This window comes from Lipotes vexillifer, unplaced genomic scaffold, assembly GCF_000442215.2.
Source record: "Lipotes vexillifer unplaced genomic scaffold, Lipotes_vexillifer_v1.1 scaffold155, whole genome shotgun sequence".
Lineage (NCBI taxonomy): Eukaryota > Metazoa > Chordata > Mammalia > Artiodactyla > Lipotidae > Lipotes > Lipotes vexillifer.
This window is the reverse complement of record NW_006779813.1, coordinates 1,131,770-1,154,135: the sequence shown is the minus strand read 5'-3', so window position 1 is coordinate 1,154,135 and position 22,366 is coordinate 1,131,770. Positions and strand designations below refer to the sequence as shown.

Genomic DNA, 22,366 nt, shown 5'->3' with positions numbered 1-22,366 from the left:
TGAAAATGACTTAACATCGCCCTCTTGTGGTCAATATGCATGACTGCTGCTGCTTTACTGCGTTCCGTTTCTCCTACCTCCTATATGAAAATTGATACCCAACTGCAGAATTACTCCCACTTTCTGACAGTGCCCAGTCCAGAAGAAACCCCTGCTCACCTGAGCCCTCCCTCCTCATTACCTACATGTGCTCAATTCTTCACACCTTCTTATGAGAAGCTCCTAGACTCCACGGCGGTCTCTCTGCCTGCAACAAGCATCAAAAAAAAAAAATTTTTTTTTGACTACGGTTGTGTCCTGGTGGTCTTTGACTGATGACATCAACAAATGATGGGCATCAACATATGCTTGCTAAAGAATTTTCTACCATGATGTCCCCAGTCTTAAAGTGTTCAACTACCTCTTCATGATCTGGACATTTTAAATCCTGCCTCCCCAATCCCTTCACCCTCTCCCAGAAGGACATCTTTTGAGACTCTTACCCCGCCTATAAATAACATCATATGAGTGATGAATTTGTGAGTTACAGCCCCTCTAACTTTGAGTTTTATATATTTAGCTCCTGTGTCCCTTTGTCTTTTGGAATTTAGCGCTGCAGAAAGACTAATTTTTCGTTTCTTTGAAGATGATTTTTGGGAGAGTTTTGTTTCCAAGATTGGCTTAATCTCATTAAAATTCCCTTGTGATGTTTTACATAAAATATGGTGCAATCTTGGGGTCTTCCTGTTCACCATTTTCACCTATCTGCATTCTAGGAGTGGTTTCCAAGGACAACCTCTATATCATCAACTCTTCTGCAATTGCTATCTATTTTACAGGCTTCACTGAATGTCTAAATTTTGCTATTATGATTTAGGATTCCATGGAGTCTCTTCTAACCTGTTCTGATTCTTTTCTCACCTCAGCAATATCCCCTTACATCTCACAGACACCATGCAGCAGTTATTGAAAGAAAACTTTTGTTTCCTGCGATACACCTGAAAGAAAGCTTTTTCCCCCTGCATGTGCTCAGGTACTACTGATTTTGCCACAAGCCTCTTATTTCTTAACCATCTTTAAATAAAAAGAAATATACCCAAGCCCAGTATTGGAAAGTACTAATGTGTCAATTACTCCCACCATCTCATAGTCCACCTGAGAGCTAGGAGAATCCCTAGCAGCCAGTCGATTGCTGGTTCCCTTTCTGAAATGCAGGCACATTTGAATCTTCCAGGATCAAGAGGGTCACCCCAGCTCAAGAAAGACTCCAAATTACAGCTGAGGTTCACCAGACAAGAGGACAGACAGAAGCAGTTTTAAAGTTTGCTTCTAACAAGTTTTCTCTTTCCTTCACTTTAAAAAACAGCGCCTTCACACACAGCATTATCATAGAAATAAAAGCTTGTAATTTTCTGACAATACAGATGTAAAGAAATGAAAATCCTCCATAATGCCACCACCAGTATTAATTCTTTCACTCATTTAACAATTGCATGTGTGAACGACTACACCAATTGCTGAAAAAGAATCAGAAGCAAAACAGAAAAGGTCTCTTTCCTCTTGGGACTTACATTTCAGCGGAATGAGAACATAAATGAATCATACAAGTCAATATAAAATTGCACCCACGAAAATATTCCAAGGAGAGAGACAAGGTCCCACTGAAGCACACAGTAACCCATTTTCCTTTACACTAGTCAGAGGCCGGGGGTTCCCTGAGAAAACAGCAATGAGCTGGTACACAGAAGCAGAACCCAGTGTTCCACAGTGTTCTAATTAATCATTAACATGTATAGTTACATGGTTCATCTCACCCCTAGTGTGTTCATATTTTTTTTCCTTTTAAAAATCTTGAATATCTTTGGCATTTTCAAAGAACCAGGTTGTAAATTACTTGATCCGTTCTACTTTTGCTCTGCTGGCAAGATTCTAAAGCTAAGAAGGACTTTAGGTGTCTTCAACTAGGGTTATTGCTGGGCTCTCCTCATCTTGCCTCATCTTGCCACTTGTACCCATACCTCATGTCAATGTGTGGTTCTGCTGGCTTGTGTCCCACTGTTAAAGATTCTCACTGACGTGGTTCTTCTTACTGGAGGTGGGTGGGTCCTAAAGAATGGTTTTTACTGTTGGTGGGATCTTGATGTTGCTACTTTGAAGGCTAAAAGCTGCCCTGTTGGATGATTTTGCCAATGCAAAACCTGCCCCCCCTCCCTCCACTAATCCTGAATTGGTAGGAGATTGTGGCTTACGGGATGAATTAGTTTAACTCAAGAGACTCTTGTATAGAAGTATTACAATTTTACTTCAGTATTAATGGTCCCCCCTCCTCACCTAGCCCCCTTCTAATGTTGCCTTCAGGGTGCATTCCTCCTGAATGCTTTCACAGTTAATTCTCATTTGTAGTTTGTAGTGCTGAGAACTGCCCCTGGCTGAACTGTCAGCCCCATGATGACCTGCGCTCCAGAGCTCCCTCTGTGCATGGACATGGCAGACTCTTAGGGATGAAGGAAGGAATGTTTTCCTATTTACATATTTCTGTGACTATTTTAGAGGGAAGTTGGAAAATAATGACCCAGGAGTTTCTATTGAGCCTTCTTATCTAGAAGCTTTTTAAAAAATTAGCTGTATAATCCTAATTCCAATATATCTAGGTTTCAAATTTTATATTTTTACATCATTGTTAAAAAGCTAATATTTCTATCAAAAAATCTTGATTACATTATAAAATGAAAAGAGCTTGACTAATGATCACAACTCCAAGAAAAAATATCCCTAGAGACAGAAAAGAAATACATCAACATGTTAGCAGCAGTAATATTGATATTTAGGCAATATTACTATGGGTGAGTTTTATTCTTTACTTTTCTGTATTTTCCAAATTTTCTAGAGGGAATGATTACATTTTAACAATAGTTAAAATTATTACTGATCTGCATATTTATGGGAGAAAAGAAACTATGTCTAGAAATCGTTTTCTAAACCAATATTTGAGTTTCTAAAATTCAAATATTGTCATAAATAACGAACTGTGGAAAAACATTAACAAGTCCAAACATGGATCTGAAATTTTTTTAAGCCAGGTTACCATAGAGGCAACTGATTCATTTCAGTGGAGACTCCTGAAGAGTCACGGTAAGAGGACAAAGCCACTTGTGTAAAGAAACAGCGTGACCATAAATAGGAAGCAGCAGAGACAAGAAGTACCTGAAGCACAGTGACCCAAAATGCATGTACTATTTAGTATGGTAAGTGTCAGGGGGAGGATTTCAGACCAAACCCAAGCTTGGGCATGCTCGCCGGACATCTTGTTATTTAACCCCAACCTCCCACAGTGGGTTCTCTTAATATTACCACCCCTCAACAACAATCAATTGTAAACATAATGTAAATAAAAAGATCACTCTATCACAATTTAGGAAGGAAGAAATAAACTCATTTTTACTACTGCTGCTACTATTTGTTTTACGCTAAATTTTTATCTAAAATTCTTAATGCTATCATGACCTTGTATGCTATACAGAGTGGATGTTTCTTGTTTTTGCATCCCACCCCCTCCCCCCGTGCCCAATCCCCTTCTTCATAGCATCCTGAATTTCCTTCCAACCCTTCCATAATTCTCAGCTGTGCACTTTGGGTGATACTCACATCACATCTAAAGGATGCCCCAAGGAAAGAAATTAAACTCAGTTATAGTCCATGGTGAGATGTTTCTAGGACTTCTGGAAAAGACATGTTCTTTTGGCCTGTCCTTGCCCTTGATGGAGGGTCTGAGGATCTAAGTGTGGAATCGCAGGGGGTTCCATATGGAGTCTGAGGGCAAAACCAACACTGGAGAAGGCAGAGTACAGATTAGTCCTTGCCTGACACTGTGACTCGAGCAAGACCAGCTGAAAGTCAGGGCTACTGCAGGTCTTTCTTTTTTGCTTAAGTCACTTTAAATTTGTTTTCTGTCAGTTGTATCTGTTAAATGTCTGACTACTATAAATAAAACACTTTTTTGCCTTAGCAAGTTTACTCTCAAATGACAGCTACACATATACTTTTTAGTAAAGAAATGTGTTCACCTTGTGATCGCCCACCAAGCAGCACATTCATGTTCTGTACACTTTACCATATGGATGTTATTCTTCAATTAAGAAGAAATGCTGTTGAATACGGTAAGCCATCAATATATAAATCACACCATTTCCCAATATAAAAAAATTGTATCGAGGCTTCCCTGGTGGCGCAGTGGTTGAGAATCTGCCTGCCATTGCAGGGGACATGGGTTCGAGCCCTGGTCTGGGAAGATCCCACATGCCGTGGAGCAACTAGGCCCGTGAGCCACAACTACTGAGCCTGCGCATCTGGAGCCCGTGCTCCGCAACAAGAAAGGCCGCGATAGTGAGAGGCCTGCGCACCACGATGAAGAGTGGCCCCTGCTCGCCACAATTAGAGAAAGCCCTCGCACAGAAACAAAGACCCAACACAGCCAAAAATAAATTAAAAAATTTTTTAAAAATTGTATCATATGGTCCATCAGAACACAGTCCCAGCTGTGACAAAGCGAGACAGTGGCATGGACATATATACACTACCAAACGTAAAACAGATAGCTAGTGGGAAGCAGCTGCATAGCACAGGGAGCTCAGCTCAGTGCTTTGTGACCACCTAGAGGGGTGGGATAGGGAGGGTGGGAGGGAGGGAGACGCAAGAGGGAAGAGATATGGGAACATATGTATATGTATAACTGATTCACTTTGTTATAAAGCAGAAACTAACACACCATTGTAAAGCAATTATACTCCAATAAAGATGTAAAAAATAAATAAATAAATAAAAAAGAACACAGTCCCAGCCTCAGCTGAGGACAAAATCCACTCGAAAGCAATGGTACCCAGGAGGGAGCTCAACAAATACCTGTTAACTAAATATACCTTGGAGTTTGTTGAAACTTTAAAGAAAAACATGACTCTTACTCATGGGGACTTACAATCTACAAGGAATACGAGATAAAGTCATCATACATGTAATTATAAAAGTGAGAATGGGAAAAATAAAATTAAGTTATGGTTAGAAATGGATGAGATTAAATTTGATCTGCTATTAGGATAAAAAGCAAGAATTCACGTGAAAGAGTGGGGAAACCCTCAGGTGAAAAAGATCCCATAAAACCCAAGTCCTACTTAGAATCTCATAAACATCGAAGAAACACAACACATTTTGTTGTTATGCTCAAACTAAGGCATTTTATTAGCTAGCTTTACACCTTAAATAATATCTTGGTTAACAAAGGAACAATTTCCAATAACTGCAAACTAAGCAGTTCCAAATGGTTGTTTGTTGAAGGAAGAACACTCACTGCTCAACACAAAATACCTTTATTAACCTTCAACAAATCTTTTCTTACAGTTAACTAAAAAACTGCTCAGGTCAAATATTAACTACCTCAATAACCCATTTTAGTTATTCTTTCTTAAAAATGTGTGTTGTAAGTTGAAATCAAAAGAGAAAACTGAAAACATTTGGTGGTTTGGCTGGAAGTAGAGTTCACGTCATGATGATTCAATGTCTTCTAACACATATTTCTGATAACTTCCGTAAGTCTCAGCAAGGTAAATCCATTAGTAACATTTCAAAGGAAAAGCTAGTTTTTTAAATGAAAGTGCAATATTAGCCTTTCTTTGCCAGTTGGCAACTTAAAATTTTTGTAGGAGTGGTGAATGATACTTCTTTGCAGCTGATCATAGCTTGAATTTTCTCTCTCATTTAAAAAAATATCAATTGCACATTGTTGCTTTAACTGAATAACTGGATTCTTTCAAAACATGGAGGTTAACTATCTCACTGTGTTTAGAAACATGGTAGAAATTCTGACCCATCAGTCTTTTATCTGTAAAAGAAAAAAAAAGCATTTGCTATAATTTAACCAATCACATTATATGGACAACAACAACAAAAGGAAAAAATGGCAGTGGAGTAATCATTACATCAGGTGAAACTTTTTTGTTTTTCCTGCAACTTTTTTCCTTCCCTAGTCTTGTTATTTGAGATTTTCTATAATCTCTCCATTACTTTCCACAAGAGACTGCATCTTATTTTTAGAATGCTCTTTTACAAAGAATGTTTTGACAGTTAAATGTGATGCTGCTGCTGCTGCTATTAGGTAACATTTACTGAATGCTTTCTAAATGCAATCACTGTGCCAAGTGCTTTATGCAGACCATTTCATTTCACAACTCCAGAAGGTAGATTCTATTACCCCATTTTCATAGATGGATAAATTACAGGACAAACGTTGTTCTTCTGCAGCTAGGAATTAGTGGAGCAGTAACTCAGACTTAGACTTAAGTTTAACTCCAGAGCCTTTTTCATGGTACAAGTATAACTGAATTTTGATGCGACCTAAAGCCCTATGTCCAAAGTATCCATCCAGTTAAATGAACTGAGTAATTTTTATGCAGAAAACAAGCATATGAAGTAATGAAGCCCCTTTTAAAAATACATGCATACCTCGGAGATATTGTGGGCTCTGTTCCAGGCCACCTCGATAAAGTGAGAATCGCAGTAAAGCAAGTCATAGGAATTTTTTGGTTTTCCAGTGCATAGAAAAGTTATGTTTACACTATACTATAGTCTATTAAGAGTGCAATAGCATTATGTCTAAGAAAACAATGTACATACCTTAACTTAAAAATACTTTATTGCTAAAAAAGGCTAACCATCATCTGAGCCTTCAGTGAGTCATAACCTTTTTGTAGGCATAACATCAACGATTACTGATCACAGATCGCCATAACAAATATGTAATAATAATAATGTAAATGATAATAATAATGTAAAAGTCTGAAATACTGCAAGAATTACCAAAGTGTGAAACAGAGACATGAAGTGAGCAAATGCTGTTGGGAAAATGGTGCCTAGAGACTTGCTCAATGTAAGGTTGCCACAAACCTTCATTTTGTAGAACACAGTATCTGTGAAGTGCAATAAAATAAGGCATGCATGTATTCATAAGATCTATATTAATCATGATAGTGTGGAAGAAAATTTAAATCACTGAAATTCTGGTTCATTTCTGGCTATTTTCTCCAAAACTCAACTGTACCTTACATTATATATTAATGTTTCAGAAACATTACTGATATATTTAACTGAACTTTCTGAATGAATGAACTGAGAACCAGTTATTAAAAAAAACAATGTAATGAGGGCACTTTGTTAAACAAAACCACTACTCCCAATTCATTTGACTCTTATTAAAGTCTATTCTCATGATTTGGACTGCATACAGATGTATTTTTCAATGGATTTCCTTTAATTCTGAGCAATATTACTGGTGGAGAAGACAGTTTGGAAGTCTCGTTATGAGAAGATCTAAGGTGAAACATTTTCTTCCCATCATTCTTTTAATCTTTAATAAAATTTTAAAATGTTGTTCTAATATAACTGCACTCCCGTTAAGCCATAAAATCTCAGTAATCATTCTTAGAAAGTAGAAAAAGAGGGCTTCCCTGGTGGCACAGTGGTTAAGAATCCGCCTACCAATGCAGGGGACACGGGTTTGATCCCTGGTCCGGGAAGATTGCACATGCCGCGGAGCAACTAAGCCTGTGCCACAACTACTGAGCCTGCACTCTAGAGTCTGCGAGCCACAACTACTGAAGCCCATGCACATACAGCCTGTGCTCCACAACAAGAGAAGCCACTGCGATGAGAAGCCCGCGCACCACAACGAAGAGTAGCCCCCGCTCGCCACAACTAGAGAAAGCCCGTGAGCAGCAACGAAGACCCAACGCAGCCAAAAAATAAAATAAATAAGTAAAATTTTAATAAGAAAGTAGAAAAAGACATAATAACCATGGATACATAATCAGTCACTTTAAAATACCTCGGTGACTACACCAGCAGCTATGGTAGAACCACTGTAGCGCAGCATGAATCTCCCCAGCTCTTTAAAGTCTTTGTACAGCTCAAGAGCCACTGGTCTTTGTGTCTGTAGCTCCACCAATGCATTCTGGCCTTTGGTCAACAATCTATCACGAAAAATAAAATGGAAATCTAATAAAGGTAAAGAAATGTAATTAAAACCTGAAAAATATTTCACATTCCATCTACACATCAACTTAGTTTTTCAAAAACTTAAAAAGTAAAAAGGGATTTTCTTAAAATGAAAATATATGCCTTTGAATTTGAGGGGGTTAGTTGAAAGAAATGAGAGGAGTAATTCTAGATTTAAGAAATATTAGCTAGTTCGTGTGTGTGTGTGTGTGTGTGTGTGTGTGTGTGTGTGTGTTTTAAACAATCTTCCAAATTGAACTCTATCCTTTGAAGGACACTATAATCTAAAATACTCAAGACCCCTCCACCAAAGTCTTCCCTTTCATTCCCTCATGAAATTAAAGAAGAGTGATGCAGTTGCATTTAAAGAAAGGAATGCAATGTCCTATGTCTTCCACAGTAAAATCCTAATTGGTAGATTATGTTAAAAAGTTATCTTTAAAGAGGATAATCTCCTAGTGCCAACACACTACCCTAGATCTCTCTCTCCCTCCCTCCTCTCTCTTCTCTCACATAGGAAGAGTGGTTCTTTAACAGACGTTCAGGATAAAATCATGTAAGATTCTTTCACAGTATGATATTTGTAGGAAATGAAGGGAGATGAGGCATGGGCCTGATTGCAAACAGCTTCACACAATAAGCAAAGCAACCAAGAATCCTTGTGCACGGGCCCCACCAGACTTACTGAAAGAGGGAGAACCCAAAGGGGGCATTCTGAAATGTTCCCTAATTCAATTTTGATGTGTTCTAGAAGGATAGAGAACAGCATTCATAAACTCCCCTTCTGAAAGATTAATTCAGGGACACACAGATAGAATAAGCCAAGGTTCCTAAAAAACGTATTCCCAAAATTCTAAATATTGGTTTTGGGCAATTTCAGCTTAAGGTCCCATTCCTTAGGAAGGAGAACATCTAATATATTCACAATTTGCTTTAAGTTTGGTTCTAGAAAGTTTGATTCCATCCCATATAAAGCAATCGAGTCTACAATGTGCCAGGAATGGAAACAAAGGGGAAAGGCCAAATGGTGTTGGTGCAAAATAAAAGGACAAAGCTACAAATACGGTGACAGGAAAAACTTGCATGAGAAAATATTAAAACCTAGAATTAGCATCATGGAGCTAGACTCTGCAGCATGAGCAAGGAGGGTAAAATTCAGGATTACATCTGATGAGCCAATGTCAGATTGAGAATTTTCCAAGTCAGACAGCTCGGCTCCTGCCAAAAGAATTTATGTGACCCAACTAACTAGATTAGAATCCTGGGCCTTCCACTTGCTAGCTTTGTGATCTCAAACGTGTTATACAATCTCTCTAAGCCTCAGCTTCCTCATTTGAAACACGGGAAACATAATAGTACCTGCTTTATACGGTTGCTGAGAATGTAAACCATGTGAAAGAACTTATGACAGAGCCTAGAAAATAGCGGTCCTCAAGAAACACCAGCCATGACTTCTATCACACTTCTCAGTACATTATGGCAGACACTCATGCTAGAAGCTAAAGACTCAGGTTAAAAATAAAGAACTATCTTTAAATGAGAGGTGAAGTAGCCTCTTGTTTCTAACTAAGGGAGAAACAGGCATGGGTTTAGAACAGTGTGAAGATTCTTTCTTCTACGTGCAGCCGATCCTAAATTAACCCTCTAACCACCTTGGCCTCTTACACAGGTGCAAATGAGGAGGAACACCCCAGGACTGAAAAAAAAGGGGATTTTGGGTGGGATTCCCCATAGGGCTGAAGTGAGGAAAACCCCAAAGCTGAAGCAGCCAAACCAAACTGTGGTCAACCTTTAGTTGAATTAGAGTAAGGAACTCAAGATTCTCAGGAAGCACCTCCTCTGAAAAATCCCGTGCCTATCCCAGCCAAGGGGGAACTGTCCACACCTAGACCTAGATATTAATGGTAAGCAGAGGGGACCAACATGTGGTGACCACCTCAGCCTAGGCACCAGGTGGACGTCAAGCAGAAAACAAAAGTACTTTCCAGGTGGGAAAAATCATTGTTTAGTTCACTCTCTTCCTGAGGTATTCTTAGCATAGGGCATGATTCCCATGAGGGGGTGACAAGAAAGTTAAGAAGCACAACCAACTGGAATTTGGGACAAATGGCTAGGCATAAATCAAATTCATCTTCAAAAATGTAGGACTGATTTTTTAAATGCCTTCATTTTTACATCATCAGTATCTAGGGCTTGATACTTACATATAAACTTATATTTACATTTTTATTTACAACTCATACCCATCACCATCATATATAACTGAAATTATATCTAGCATTCCTACCTAAACAGGAGCTTAAATATTTGTTTTTGTGTTTTCATCTAGTCCTTTAAAAAAATGATTTCTGGAACAAGTAAAAACAGACTTCACTTATCGCAAAGAGAAATATTATACAAATGAATTAATCTGTAAGGAATGTGCTTAAATTGTGTTTATTATTTATGCATTAAAACACTTACTTAGGCTTTTTCTTTGTGACTTCACCAGTGCTTTTGTTTAAGACGCTAATCAATCGTTTAACAATGGCAGGTTCACTGACGGTTTGGTAGTGTAACAGCACCTAAAACAAAAAATTGTAACACTACAAAGCTGTTCGCTGCAGCATCTCTGGCCTTTTACTCTGGCACTCACACTGAATCACGTTAGCCTCAGCACTACTGCCTGGAGTTGCAGGATCTCCAGCTGCTTCCCCTAAGTCCCACCACTCCAATCAGGTTGTCCCTTAACTCACTAGGGGAAAAGGTCATGGGAAGCAGTTCCAATTTCTCCTCCACCACTTACTGTGTAAACTTGAGTAAATTACATAACCTTCCTTACAGGATTATGATGAGAACTAAATAACAGCAGAGACAGTGTCTGGTACAGCAGATGTTCAGCAAATGTGAATTGTTTCGCCATAAAAATGAGGGAAGGGGAATCGCATGATATTCAGCAGTAACGAATTGTATTCATTGCTGGATAATGAGAGTAAAATATTATATGGGAGTTTAGACAGGCTTTGAAGTCAGGCAGACCTGAGTTCAAAACCTAACTTTACACATTCTAGTTGTGTGATCTGGGGCAAATCCTGTAATAACCGTTTTCCCCGCAACATCCCCAGCATCAGGTCTCTCGTCACTAAACGAGGAAAACCCGATAATGTCATTTTAAAGTGGTGCCTAACACATGGTAAACCTGAAGTTAACTGATGGCCTTATATATTAGCTATTACTGTTCACGTTTTATATGTAAGGAAATTAATATCAAATAGGTTAAGCAGCAATAAGGGTGCCAAGACCACTCAATAGGGAGAGAACAGTCTTTTCAACAAATGGTGCTGGGAAAATTAGATATCTACATGCAAAAGAATCTTACACCATATACAAAAATTAACTCAAAATGGATCAAAGACCTAAACAAAAGGACTAAAACTATGAAACTCTTAGAAGAAAACAGAGTGGGAAATCTTCTTAATGTTGAATCTGGCAATGACTTCTTGGATATGACACCAAAAGTAAAGGCAACAAAAGAAAATGTAGATAAACTGGACTTCATCAAAATGGAAAACTTTTGTACATCAAAGGATACTTAAGAGTAAAAAGACAACCCACAGCATGGAAGAAGATATTGGCAAATCATACACTGATAAAGAATTAAAACCCAAAATACATAAAGAAATGAACAGATGCTCAACATTACTAGCCATTAGGGAAATGCAAATCAAAACCACAATGATACATCCCTTCACACTCATCAGTATGCCTATTATAAACAAACAAACTAACAAAAAATCACCCCCCCCCAACACCCACACACACAAGAAAGGAAAATAACAAGGAAGAGGAGAAATTAGAACCCTTGTGTACTGCTAGTGGGAATGTAAAAATGGTGCAGCTGCTGTGGAGAACAGTTTAGTGGTTCCTCAAAAGTTAAACACAGAATTTCCATACAATCAAGAAGCAATTCTACCCCGAGATATATACTCGGAAGAATTGAAAGCAGAGGTTCAAACAGATACTTGTATGCCAGTGTTCACAGAAGCAGCATTTACATCTGCCGAAAGACAGAAACAACCCAAACATCCATCAACGGATGAATGGATAAATAAAATGTGGTAAATACTTACAATAGAATATTATTCAGTTTTAAAAAGAAATGAAATTCTGATACATGTTATAACATGGATGAACCTCAAAAACATTGTTAAGTGAAATAAGTCAGACACAGAAGGACAAATATTGTATGATTCACTTATATGAGGGATGTAGAATAGGCAAATTCATAGAGAAACAAAGTAGAACTGTGGTTACCAGAGGATAGGGGGAAAGCGTGATAGGGGGAGTTATTGTTTAACGGGTACAGAGTTTGGGATAAGGAAAAAGTTCTGGAGGTGGGAGGTGGTGATGGTTGCACAAGGTGAATGTACTTAAGGCTACTGAACTGTACACTTAAAAATGGTTAAAATGGTAAATTTTCTGTTATAAATATTTTATCACAATGAATCAAAATCAAAACATGAATTTATTTAAAGTCTAACCCATTCTTTTTTTTTCTTCTTAAATATACAGACAGTTTACCATATAAACTAAGGGAAACAAAAATATTTATGTATTAAGGAACTAGTCCCTAAATAGTGAAATTCAATTGCTTAGGAAGCCTCTCCTTGGTTAAATTTTTTAAAATTGTGAAAGTTTCTTCCCACAGAGAGTGGATTAAATGACAAAATGTGATCGTTTTTTTCTGAAACAAATTTCATCCTGGTATTCGTGAATCCACATAAGCAAGTAGAATCTCATAAAGCAGCACTGAAAAACTTTTAATTCATAAAAGAAACTATAGTACACAGGAAGACAGTATTACTATTGAAAGTAACTACCAACCTCCTGACCTCTCTACCTCTCCACTGGCAAAAATTACTGCCGCATGAGTAAAAACACAGTAACCAACCTCTTCAGCTTCTCTCCACTGGACATACTGCTTTCTAAGAATGAGTGCCATTCGTTCATAGCAATTTCTTGCTTATCAACACATGAATTTTAAATATTTAAAAGAAGTATTTGCAACAATAACTGTTTTTTTGGACAGAAGCTTTTGCCCCTCCCCCTTTTTAGCATATGGGAGAAATGGAATTATAAAACTAAAATACTTAAACACTATTTTATAAATATAATTTTATAGGATCAAGTTTACATAGAAATAATTACAAAGAATTATAAGCAAAGCACATGGTTATCTCAAATAAAGGTGCAGAGGTATAAAATAAATTTAAATGAGTTAAATAAATTTATTCCCAATCTTTAAAATACTATCACTAATTTAAATAAAGTGTAAAGGTCAATTACTATTACTGCCTTACTTTTATTTCAAAGATGCATCAAATGGAGAAAATGATCTGTTTATATTTTTAAAGGCAAGCCATTTAATTCCACTGAGAAACATTTTTGATTCTCATGCAGAACCTCTACTATATAATAAGCTGATCAAGAAAAGAAAAATAAGTCTAATGGGGAAAATGTCCATTAGTTAAATGGCAAAAGCAAGGTACCAAACTATAAACAGAGTATGGTCCCAAATAGCTGAAAAAAAATTTACACATAAAACAAAGAATTCATGCTATTCACAAGTAGTATCTTTTCTGGATAAGGATAAAATCCCCCTCTTCCCATAAATGTGCATGTTCAAATGGTGCTAGTCAATGATAACCTGCATACCCACCTCACAGCTTCAGCGTAATTAAAGTTTACCTAGGTCAAGCATCCCCAAAATATACCCATAGATACCAATGTACACAAAAACATACTCTGAAATGTAAAGAATAGATAATTATAGGTTACACAATTATAGAAAATTCTTTTTCTAAATATGATATTTTTAATTAATTAATTAATTTATTTATTTTTGGCTGTGTTGGGTCTTTTGCTGTGCGTGTGCTTTCTCTACTTGTGGAGAATGGGGGCTACTCTTTGTTGTGGTGCACGGGCTTCTCATTGCGGTGGCTTCTCTTGTTGCGGAGCAGGGGCTCTAGGGTGTACGAGCTTCAGCAGTTGTGGCTCGAGGGCTCTAGAGCGCAGGCTCAGTAGTTGTGGCACACAGACCTAGTTGCTCCGTGGCATGTGGGATCTTCCCGGACCAGGGCTCGAACCCGTGTCCCCTGCATTGGCAGGAGGATTCTTAACTGCTGCATCCCAGGGAAGTCCCAGAATTTTCTTATCACTTTTATTTTTTGTGTGTTTTCCAAAATTTTCCATAACAATGTATTACTTTTATAATCAGAAAAACTACAAATGAGCTTATTATAAAAAAAAACAAACCAAAACAGAAAGACCCAATCTAAGAAGTAACATTTGGAACTCAGCAAAAAAGTGTCTATGATTTTCCCTAAATGATTTTTTATTATCATCAGTTTGTATCCTACTGATTATGAAATTTCTTCTCAATGCCTTTTTGAAAAAAACATCCCCAGACTTAAGGATCAAAATTTAAAAAAACAAAATAAAGATGATTTTCAAATTCCAATTTCATGTTTTTCTGGATGAGAGTAATACAAATGTTAGTTGAAAATAACAATAGCAACATCACTTATAAAGAGAGTTACTACTTTTTAGGATAAAGTTATATTGAATTTATAAAAACAGTAACAAACATTTTGAAACTTACAGGAAATCCTTTAGTGATAGGAATTTCAATATTAAAGATGAGGATTCGGGCTCTGAAACGAGTGCAAACCTTAATGGGTTCTTTGGGGCCACAAAATATGCAGCCAACACTGTAACAACAACAAAACAAAAACAAAAAAGGAGAGCAGGTAGTTGGGGGGATAATTAAATACACATCTAATAGGAAACCTTTAAAACCATTAACAAGGTAAAACAATCCAGTAAATTAGGGACTTTTTCTAAATAGTGCCTTTTGGGTTAAAGCATGGCTTTACACCATTATTAACCTTATGCCATTTTCATACATTACTGTTTTCCCTCAAAGAACATGTCAGGTACATATGTTGACACGTATTAATTTAAATTTTAGTAGGGTCTGCTTATCATTCTTACACTTCCACAAGTGCCTATTTTTGGCCAAATGAGATTCAGAATTAACACTCATTCTTTCATTTGAGCTGGTGAATTGCAAATTTTACACGTTTTGAGGTCCTACATCCAAAACAATGGTCGCTTAAACTCATTTTCTCACTCACTTGATTTTGATGACATCCATCCCAACCAACGTAAGACTAACGTGATCGCCTGCTGCTGCCCAGTCGACAGGTTCATCATGCAGAGTGATTCCTGGAAATGAGTAAGAACCAGAGCATACAGTGAAACACCTCAATATCAAACCATAACAACCAAGGGAGTTTGGCTGATTTGTGCCTCATCAGTCACTACTCATCATTTTCAATATGAATGGATTGAGACTGAGAAGTGTTAACTGTAAGCATTGAGGAAAACACACTTCCTCTAGACTTGACTCTTCTGGACCACCACCCTAAACATAAAGTGACTTGTATTTGTCCATAAAAGGCTGATTTCTACTTATTTAATCAAGACTTTTTTAACTCATTTACACGACTGGTATATTCATTAAATAGGCCCCATTCTAATACTTCTCTTATATTAATGGATACAGGCATAATAGTACAGTCCCAGTTATTTTCAAAACATAATAGATGAGACTGGGGAAGATGTCTAGTAGTATTTAAGCTTTGCTCTAATTAGACAACCACGTAAACAATCTCTGAGTAACCCACAGGGCATCGGTACTCAGATGGTACCCTTGGCAGGCCCCTTCATTATTCCTGGCTCAAAAGAACTGCTTCCCACAGAGACAGATGCACAATGATAAATAGTTTTATGAAAAGGAGGAGATTAATAGTGTAAGAAAATTTAATTTAAAAATGATCCCAGCTATTGCTACCTTTATTACCTAGGGAAAATCCTAGAGTATAATTGCAAAGGGCAATAAAACTCAGGTATTTGAATAAAGGCTTTTAAAAGGTTTCTCATATTTTCTGATTCTGTGGGGTAAGTTCCTTTCTATAGGAACTTGAGTCTTAACGATGAAGACAGTATGTAGACCAATCACTGGGGAACAGTTCTTGATTGACATGTTTTTAGTAAATTACAATTCACCCATCTCCTCCTGAAAATACTTATTTTTTTCATGTAGCATACTCTTAAGTGAGTTTCTCTGAGACTCTTTGGGAGTTCAAGGAGAACTTTAAGGGCTCTGAGACAACCTAAAGTTTTATTCAAAGTTTCATGCAGGTGCACATCTGCATTAATCTGAGAAGAGGGGCCATACTTTCATCAAGGTATCAAAGAGGTTCCTGACTCTAAAAATGTTAACAATTATGATATTTTAAAATGTTTGTCAAATTTTCAACTAATTACATTTAGTTTTTACATGTAAATTTAAAATGACCATATCTGAGTTTTGGTATGAAATGTGGAATTCAAGTCAGGAGCTAGCTACTTACATAGACTAGAGATTGCCTTTAGCTTAAGATTTAAGAGCTTTCATACTAGAAAGTTCAATTAACAATATAAAATTTTCTGAAGATAACATATAACCTGACTTCCTTCCCCCAAACATGTTACACTGTCCTACATGTGATATTTATCTTCTTAAGCACTTTCTTCACTGGAGAAAGAAGTTCTTTTTTAACACTCTATGAACTTATATGTTAATAAAGTGAAAATGTAATTTAGAATTTCCATTTGTTGGTAGCAGATTTAGTCAGTTCTCTTTTTTAGGACACTACTGGTTAGTGAGCCACAGCAGCACCTAAAGTGTTCAGATAGAAGCGTGCATTAAACAATCAAGTAAATCAATCAAAAGCATTAGGGTGAGAAATTGAGGACTGAGAATCTCCAAGTTGGGTTAGAAGGGTGGCTCTCAAGGAGTGAAGCAGTGCTTCTCATATGGCTTCCCTTTAAGAACCACTGGGTTAAAGATAAGTGGTTGGAGTTTTTCTGGTAGGGTAGGGACAGGAAAGAAAGAGGGAAAGAATGTAGAACTTTCAGAGGTGACCAAATTATGATCTTGGAGCTCACAAAGGAGCCCATCTGTAAGGTCTATGACCATGGTTTAGGATCATGGTTTTAATTCATGTCTGATTATATTAAAAAAAAATTCCTATTCTCAAAAAGGTCTTTAACATATAAAGAAATTAGTATTTCAATAGTATTGCAGCTCTTGATCACTTTAAGAAACAACAGCAGAGATAATTTAACCTAAATTTAAAGATGAATAAGGGAATGAAAGCCAAAGTTATTTCCATTTAACCTTTTTCTTGCTACTTGCTTAGAGATCAAGAAAATTTTGTTTGATAAAAATAATATACACTTTTTAAAAAAGAATCATTTTCCACAGAACTTTTGTCTGCAAGTTTACTTTACAGTATAAAACAGATCTTCAGTTTTATGTTGAAGTCAGAAGTCTGGTTGGAAGCTAGAATAAGGTAAGTGCAGAATTACAAACTTTTAAGCAGAATTCAAAAAAGAAGAACATGTATACAGGTAAGGTCAAATGATCAGAAGATAGAAACAGTTATAAGCTATTATGAAAGGTCATATATGTGCAAAAGCAATAATTGCAGCACTTAAAACTAGCTCAATTTCTCTTTTCAACATTAGGATTCTCTCCATTTGCATCTTATTTTCTTAAGTCTTCCTGTAAAAAATTTCTTTTGGTATAAACATGATCTAGGTTGTTAACTTATAGTAATTCTGAAATACACATTTCAAAACAACAGACTGTAGCACTCTGCTTTGCCATTGACTATTTAGTGCCAGGATGGGGTCAGACTTAATTTCTGCTACTGAATACTATTTTAAATGTATCTGACAGGTGTCTATACATCTGGGTCAATCCTAGCCAGGCTTCTCAAATCAATGTCAAAAAAAATTTTTTAAATGCTACCACAGTTAGAATGTTATATGTACATTTATACACACATAGTCACAACAGAAAAAAATCGTTTAATGTTTTCACATTTTTATCTTCAACAGTTAGTATCATTTTGACAGTCAGTTACAATTTCAGTAAGAGGTTATTTACTCTGGAGTTAATAACTAAACTACTTTTAAAAATCTGCTGCCTCAACTTAAGGGTTATTTAACAAAAGAATCTTGCAGAGGAATACCTTTTGCAGTACAAGTTTCATTAGGAGGCATTGCTAGTAGTCTGTCACCAGTTTGGATATAACCAGCTTCAATTTTACCAGTTACACAAAATCCAGATCCTTGATCTGCAAAACATGCCAAAATTTTATAATGGTTCACATAATAATATCATCTACGTTTAATACTGCTAGCTATACTAAGTTCCCTAGTAGTTATATAAAACTAGTAGTTCAATGAACATTAAGTAATGATCATTTCAGAATTTTTAATATATCTACTAAATATGACACACCACATTCTACTCTTGATTTTCTTATAAATAAAAATATTTATATTAGAAAAAGTGGGAATTCATTCCTTGTTCAATTTTATTGAAATGAAATTTATTGAATACTTACTAAGTACCAGGCACAGTGCTAAACTCTGGGAATAAAGAGATGAAAATATAAGCCCCTACCTACAAGGAGTTTACACTAGTGAAGAGAAAGGCAAAAACAATTACACTGTCCTGAGACAAATGTTATTTATAATGTGCAATGGAAACAAAACAAGGTTCATCAAAGAATCCATGATGATGGGGAACGACTACACTTTAGCGAGGCACTTAGAAGAAGGAACAGGAGTTTACCAGATAGTTTGAGTGCATGTGCAAAGGCACAGTCATAACCAAATGTGGCACGTGCTAAGACCCATGTGTCATTTATATGGAATTTATATGGGGACCATTTGGAATAATGAGGGAAAGGGCAAGACAGGAGGCAAAGGAGGTAGACATGGGACAAATAATAACAGGGCCTCATAAATCACACTTAGGGCTTGAATTTCATCCTCAGTTAAGTAATGGGAAACCAGAAAAGAAATGTGAATGGAAAAGTGACATGATGGTGTTTCTGTGTCAGAGAGCTGGGGAGGTTGACTGAAATGCATACATGGACTACAGAAAGGGAAGAAACTCCAGAATTTGAGAATAAGGTATGACAGATTTAGGGTGATAAGGTAAATGGGGGATAATGGCAAAAAGAGAAAAATCTGAGATGTGCATTAACTGTGAGATAGGAAACTAAAGAACAAGATCCATTTTAGCCTTGGTGAATTTGAAGTATCTGCAAGACATACAGATGGAGAAGATGCATTCAAGGGGGCACCAATCACACCAAACCCATGAGAATGGTACCCTGGGAGCACACTCCCTGTGGAGATGCCCAGCAGCAGTTAGCAGATGTATCTGCAGAGTGAGAACAGGTCTGGGTTGGAGATTTGGGAAGCATCAAGATGCAGGAGATAGATGAAATCATGGATGTCGGTCCAAAGGGAGCATGTAGAATAAGAAGAGGACTGAAGTGACAGAACACGAGTCAAGGGACAGAGAAAGAGGAGCCCACAGAGAAGATACAGAAAGGTGAAAGGAACAGAAGAGCAGGAGAATGTCGGTCACAGAAACCAAGGGGGAAACGTTTCAAGGTGGATGTGGCTACGAGCCTCAGAAGTAATGCCAAATTCAAGTAAGATGGAAGTAAGACAGAACTGAAAAATGTGTACTGACGTTGGCAACCAAGAGGTCATTTGATAATCTCAGTGGGAACTGAGATTGAGGCAAGCAATGCAGGCAGAAGCCAGGAAGCTGCCTGAAGAAAGAAGAGGTAAACAAGTAGAGTCAGCAAACCCTATTAATCAAAAAGAAAATTAAGCACCTCTTATATTTTAAATAGATAACAGGCATTTTGGAAAGAATTACCGCACTTCCTCTTCTACTAGAATGCTGGAAAATGATAATAATAAATTTCAATTTCATTGAATGATTTTTGTGAAGCACCTTCATTTATTCATTTATTAAACAACATTTATTAAGTATGTGTTATATGCCAGGCACTGAGCTAGGTCTTGCAAATATGGATATAGAAGTGACAGTACTTGCCCTCAAGCAGTTCACAATCTAACTGAAATAAACAGCACAGGAACAATTATAAAACTGCATGAAAAATGCAGTGACAGAGGATACAGAGAACAGAGAGACACCTCAGGGTATGTGTGTGGGTGACCTCAATTATCACCCCAGAATTATCAATTTATTGCTGCTCAGTTCCAAATCTACTCTCTACTTCCTGCTCTGTGATAATGGAGATTTGGGGAGCAGCTGACATCTTTACCATACTGATTATTCCAATATATAAGTTATATATTGGAATATTAAGTTACATCCTTTTATTTATTAAGACCTTTTATTCCATTTCCATTTTATATTTTTCTGTGTAGGGCCTTGTACACATTAAACTGGACGTATTCTTAGGTATTTAATACAACACCTCCTCCAACACCTCTTCTGAGTTTGTCCTTCCTTGGGTTCTCTTCCTCAGCCCTAGGATACCATATAGTGCCCTTGTATCTTATAGTCACTCTTTTTAATATATTAATGATCCTTTATATTAAACTTCCCATTTTACATATGTATGGTATCTATTTCCTGACCCAGACTGCTATATATGGGTAGGAAATGGCCAAGTAAAGAGAGAGGAGAGCACAACATGGGTAGACATAGTGGCAATAAAAACCCTATGTGATTAGGAAATACTGAATGATCCAGTTCAGTTGAAGGATACAGAAACTAAAGGAATCTAATGGGAGAAAAAACTATGAGGCTAGACAGATAAAGGATCAGGGTTTTTTATACGTGGAAGGTGAGTATGAGATGGGGAAATGGTAAGTAAATTGAAGATTCTTCTGGGCAGGGGTGTTAAGTAACTAGAATTGTATACCACTGGCATAAAGACGGAAGAATCTGAAGACAACATAATAATTTTGTCCAACAAAAGAGGTCAGGAGAGAATGGAAAGGCAGGGACCATACTGAAGTAGGTCAATAGAGGTAGCACTTACCTTTGAAAACATCAGATACACATAATCTGAAAGGCTTGTCAACAGATCTTCGAGGAGGCTTGAAGGAATCTGGAAAAAATGGTAAAATGGCAAGGTTTAATTTTAAAGTAATTTTTTTTTTTGCAGTACGCAGGCCTCTCACTGTCGTGGCCTCTCCCATTGCGGAGCACAGGCTCTGGACGCACAGGCTCAGCGGCCATGGCTCATGGGCCTAGCCGCTCTGCAGCACGTGGGATCTTCCCAGACCGGGGCACGAACCTGTGTCCCCTGCATCGGCAGGCGGACTCTCAACCACTGCGCCACCAGGGAAGCCCTAAAGTAATTTTTGACTCATGTCCAATGAGTCCACTATACTCCCATGTCTCTCAGAAAATAATTGCTTAATAAATACTAACAGCAAATTGACTGTGATTCATATAATACTCTAGTTTATAAAATGTTTTCACATATGTTTTCTCATTAATGTCACAACAGTCTGTGAGGTAGGTAGAGCAGGCATTAATTAAACAAGAAAAATTTAGCATCAGTTTAAATATTGCATATAATTTCAAAATTGGTGACCTAGCTCCTCTGACTACAAATCCTACGCTATTTCACACACATCACTGTCCCCCATAAAGAACTCTAAATAATAATTAATATCAAGTTCATAATGCATTAAAATTAATATGGCAGTATTCTTACCAATTTGTTCTAATAAACATAGTCCTTTATACCATTTTGTAAGTTCACTTGACTGAGATCTTGTGATTAGATTTTCACCACTGAGACCACTTGTAGGGATAAAAGCTACATCACTTTCCTATAAAAAAGATTGAACATAAGAAACTCAATACAACATTGTTTTTAAAAAATTAAAAGGTTCACTATTAGCATAACTGTACCAAGTTTGCAAAAGCAACACTGTACTTTTTAAAAAGTAATAGAAATCAGAGAACTACTGCCCTGAAGTTATCTGATACAACAGTTTTCAACTTTCTTGATTTTGTGGGAGGGAAACTTACAAGCATTAAGCATTGAGTGTTTCCAAAACACTCAAGCATTTTTACCTAGTAACGTAGGCATATTTCACATTTTTGCTGGAGAAATTTCTCTCTACTAGTTTCCACATTCCTCTGTGACCTCCCTAAACCTATACATCTAATTTAATAGGTGGAGAAAAAGTCTTCTACTTATACTAGATCCAAGCCAATTTATAAAATGTATGCAATTTTCTAAAATGAAGTAATCCAGGGAATTCCCAGGCAGTCCAGAGATTAGGGCTCTGCGCTCCCACTGCAAGGATCCCTGGTTGGGGAACTAAGATCCTGCATGCCACGCATGGCATGGCAATCAACGGTCAGTCAAACAAACAAACAAACAAATAAAAT

At 37.0% G+C, this 22,366-nt stretch overlaps 1 protein-coding gene across 2 annotated transcripts in view; it reads right to left on the bottom strand.

Moving 5' to 3' along the window:
- Window positions 1-4,818: 4,818 nt before the first annotated feature.
- The window catches only part of HBS1L (HBS1 like translational GTPase), an 84,482-nt gene continuing 66,934 nt past the window's right edge, over window positions 4,819-22,366 (bottom strand). The window contains exons 10-17 of one of the 2 annotated variants that reach the window (XM_007452979.1): window positions 21,681-21,798; window positions 20,997-21,065; window positions 18,144-18,248; window positions 15,195-15,285; window positions 14,660-14,768; window positions 10,483-10,583; window positions 7,850-7,994; window positions 4,819-5,851 (exon numbers count right to left, since the gene is read on the bottom strand). In XM_007452979.1, coding sequence (XP_007453041.1) covers window positions 5,840-5,851; window positions 7,850-7,994; window positions 10,483-10,583; window positions 14,660-14,768; window positions 15,195-15,285; window positions 18,144-18,248; window positions 20,997-21,065; window positions 21,681-21,798 — 750 coding nt within the window. In that variant the 3' untranslated portion in view covers window positions 4,819-5,839. The remainder of the gene's footprint in view (window positions 5,852-7,849; window positions 7,995-10,482; window positions 10,584-14,659; window positions 14,769-15,194; window positions 15,286-18,143; window positions 18,249-20,996; window positions 21,066-21,680; window positions 21,799-22,366) is intronic. The other variant, XM_007452978.1, reaches the window with a different exon arrangement.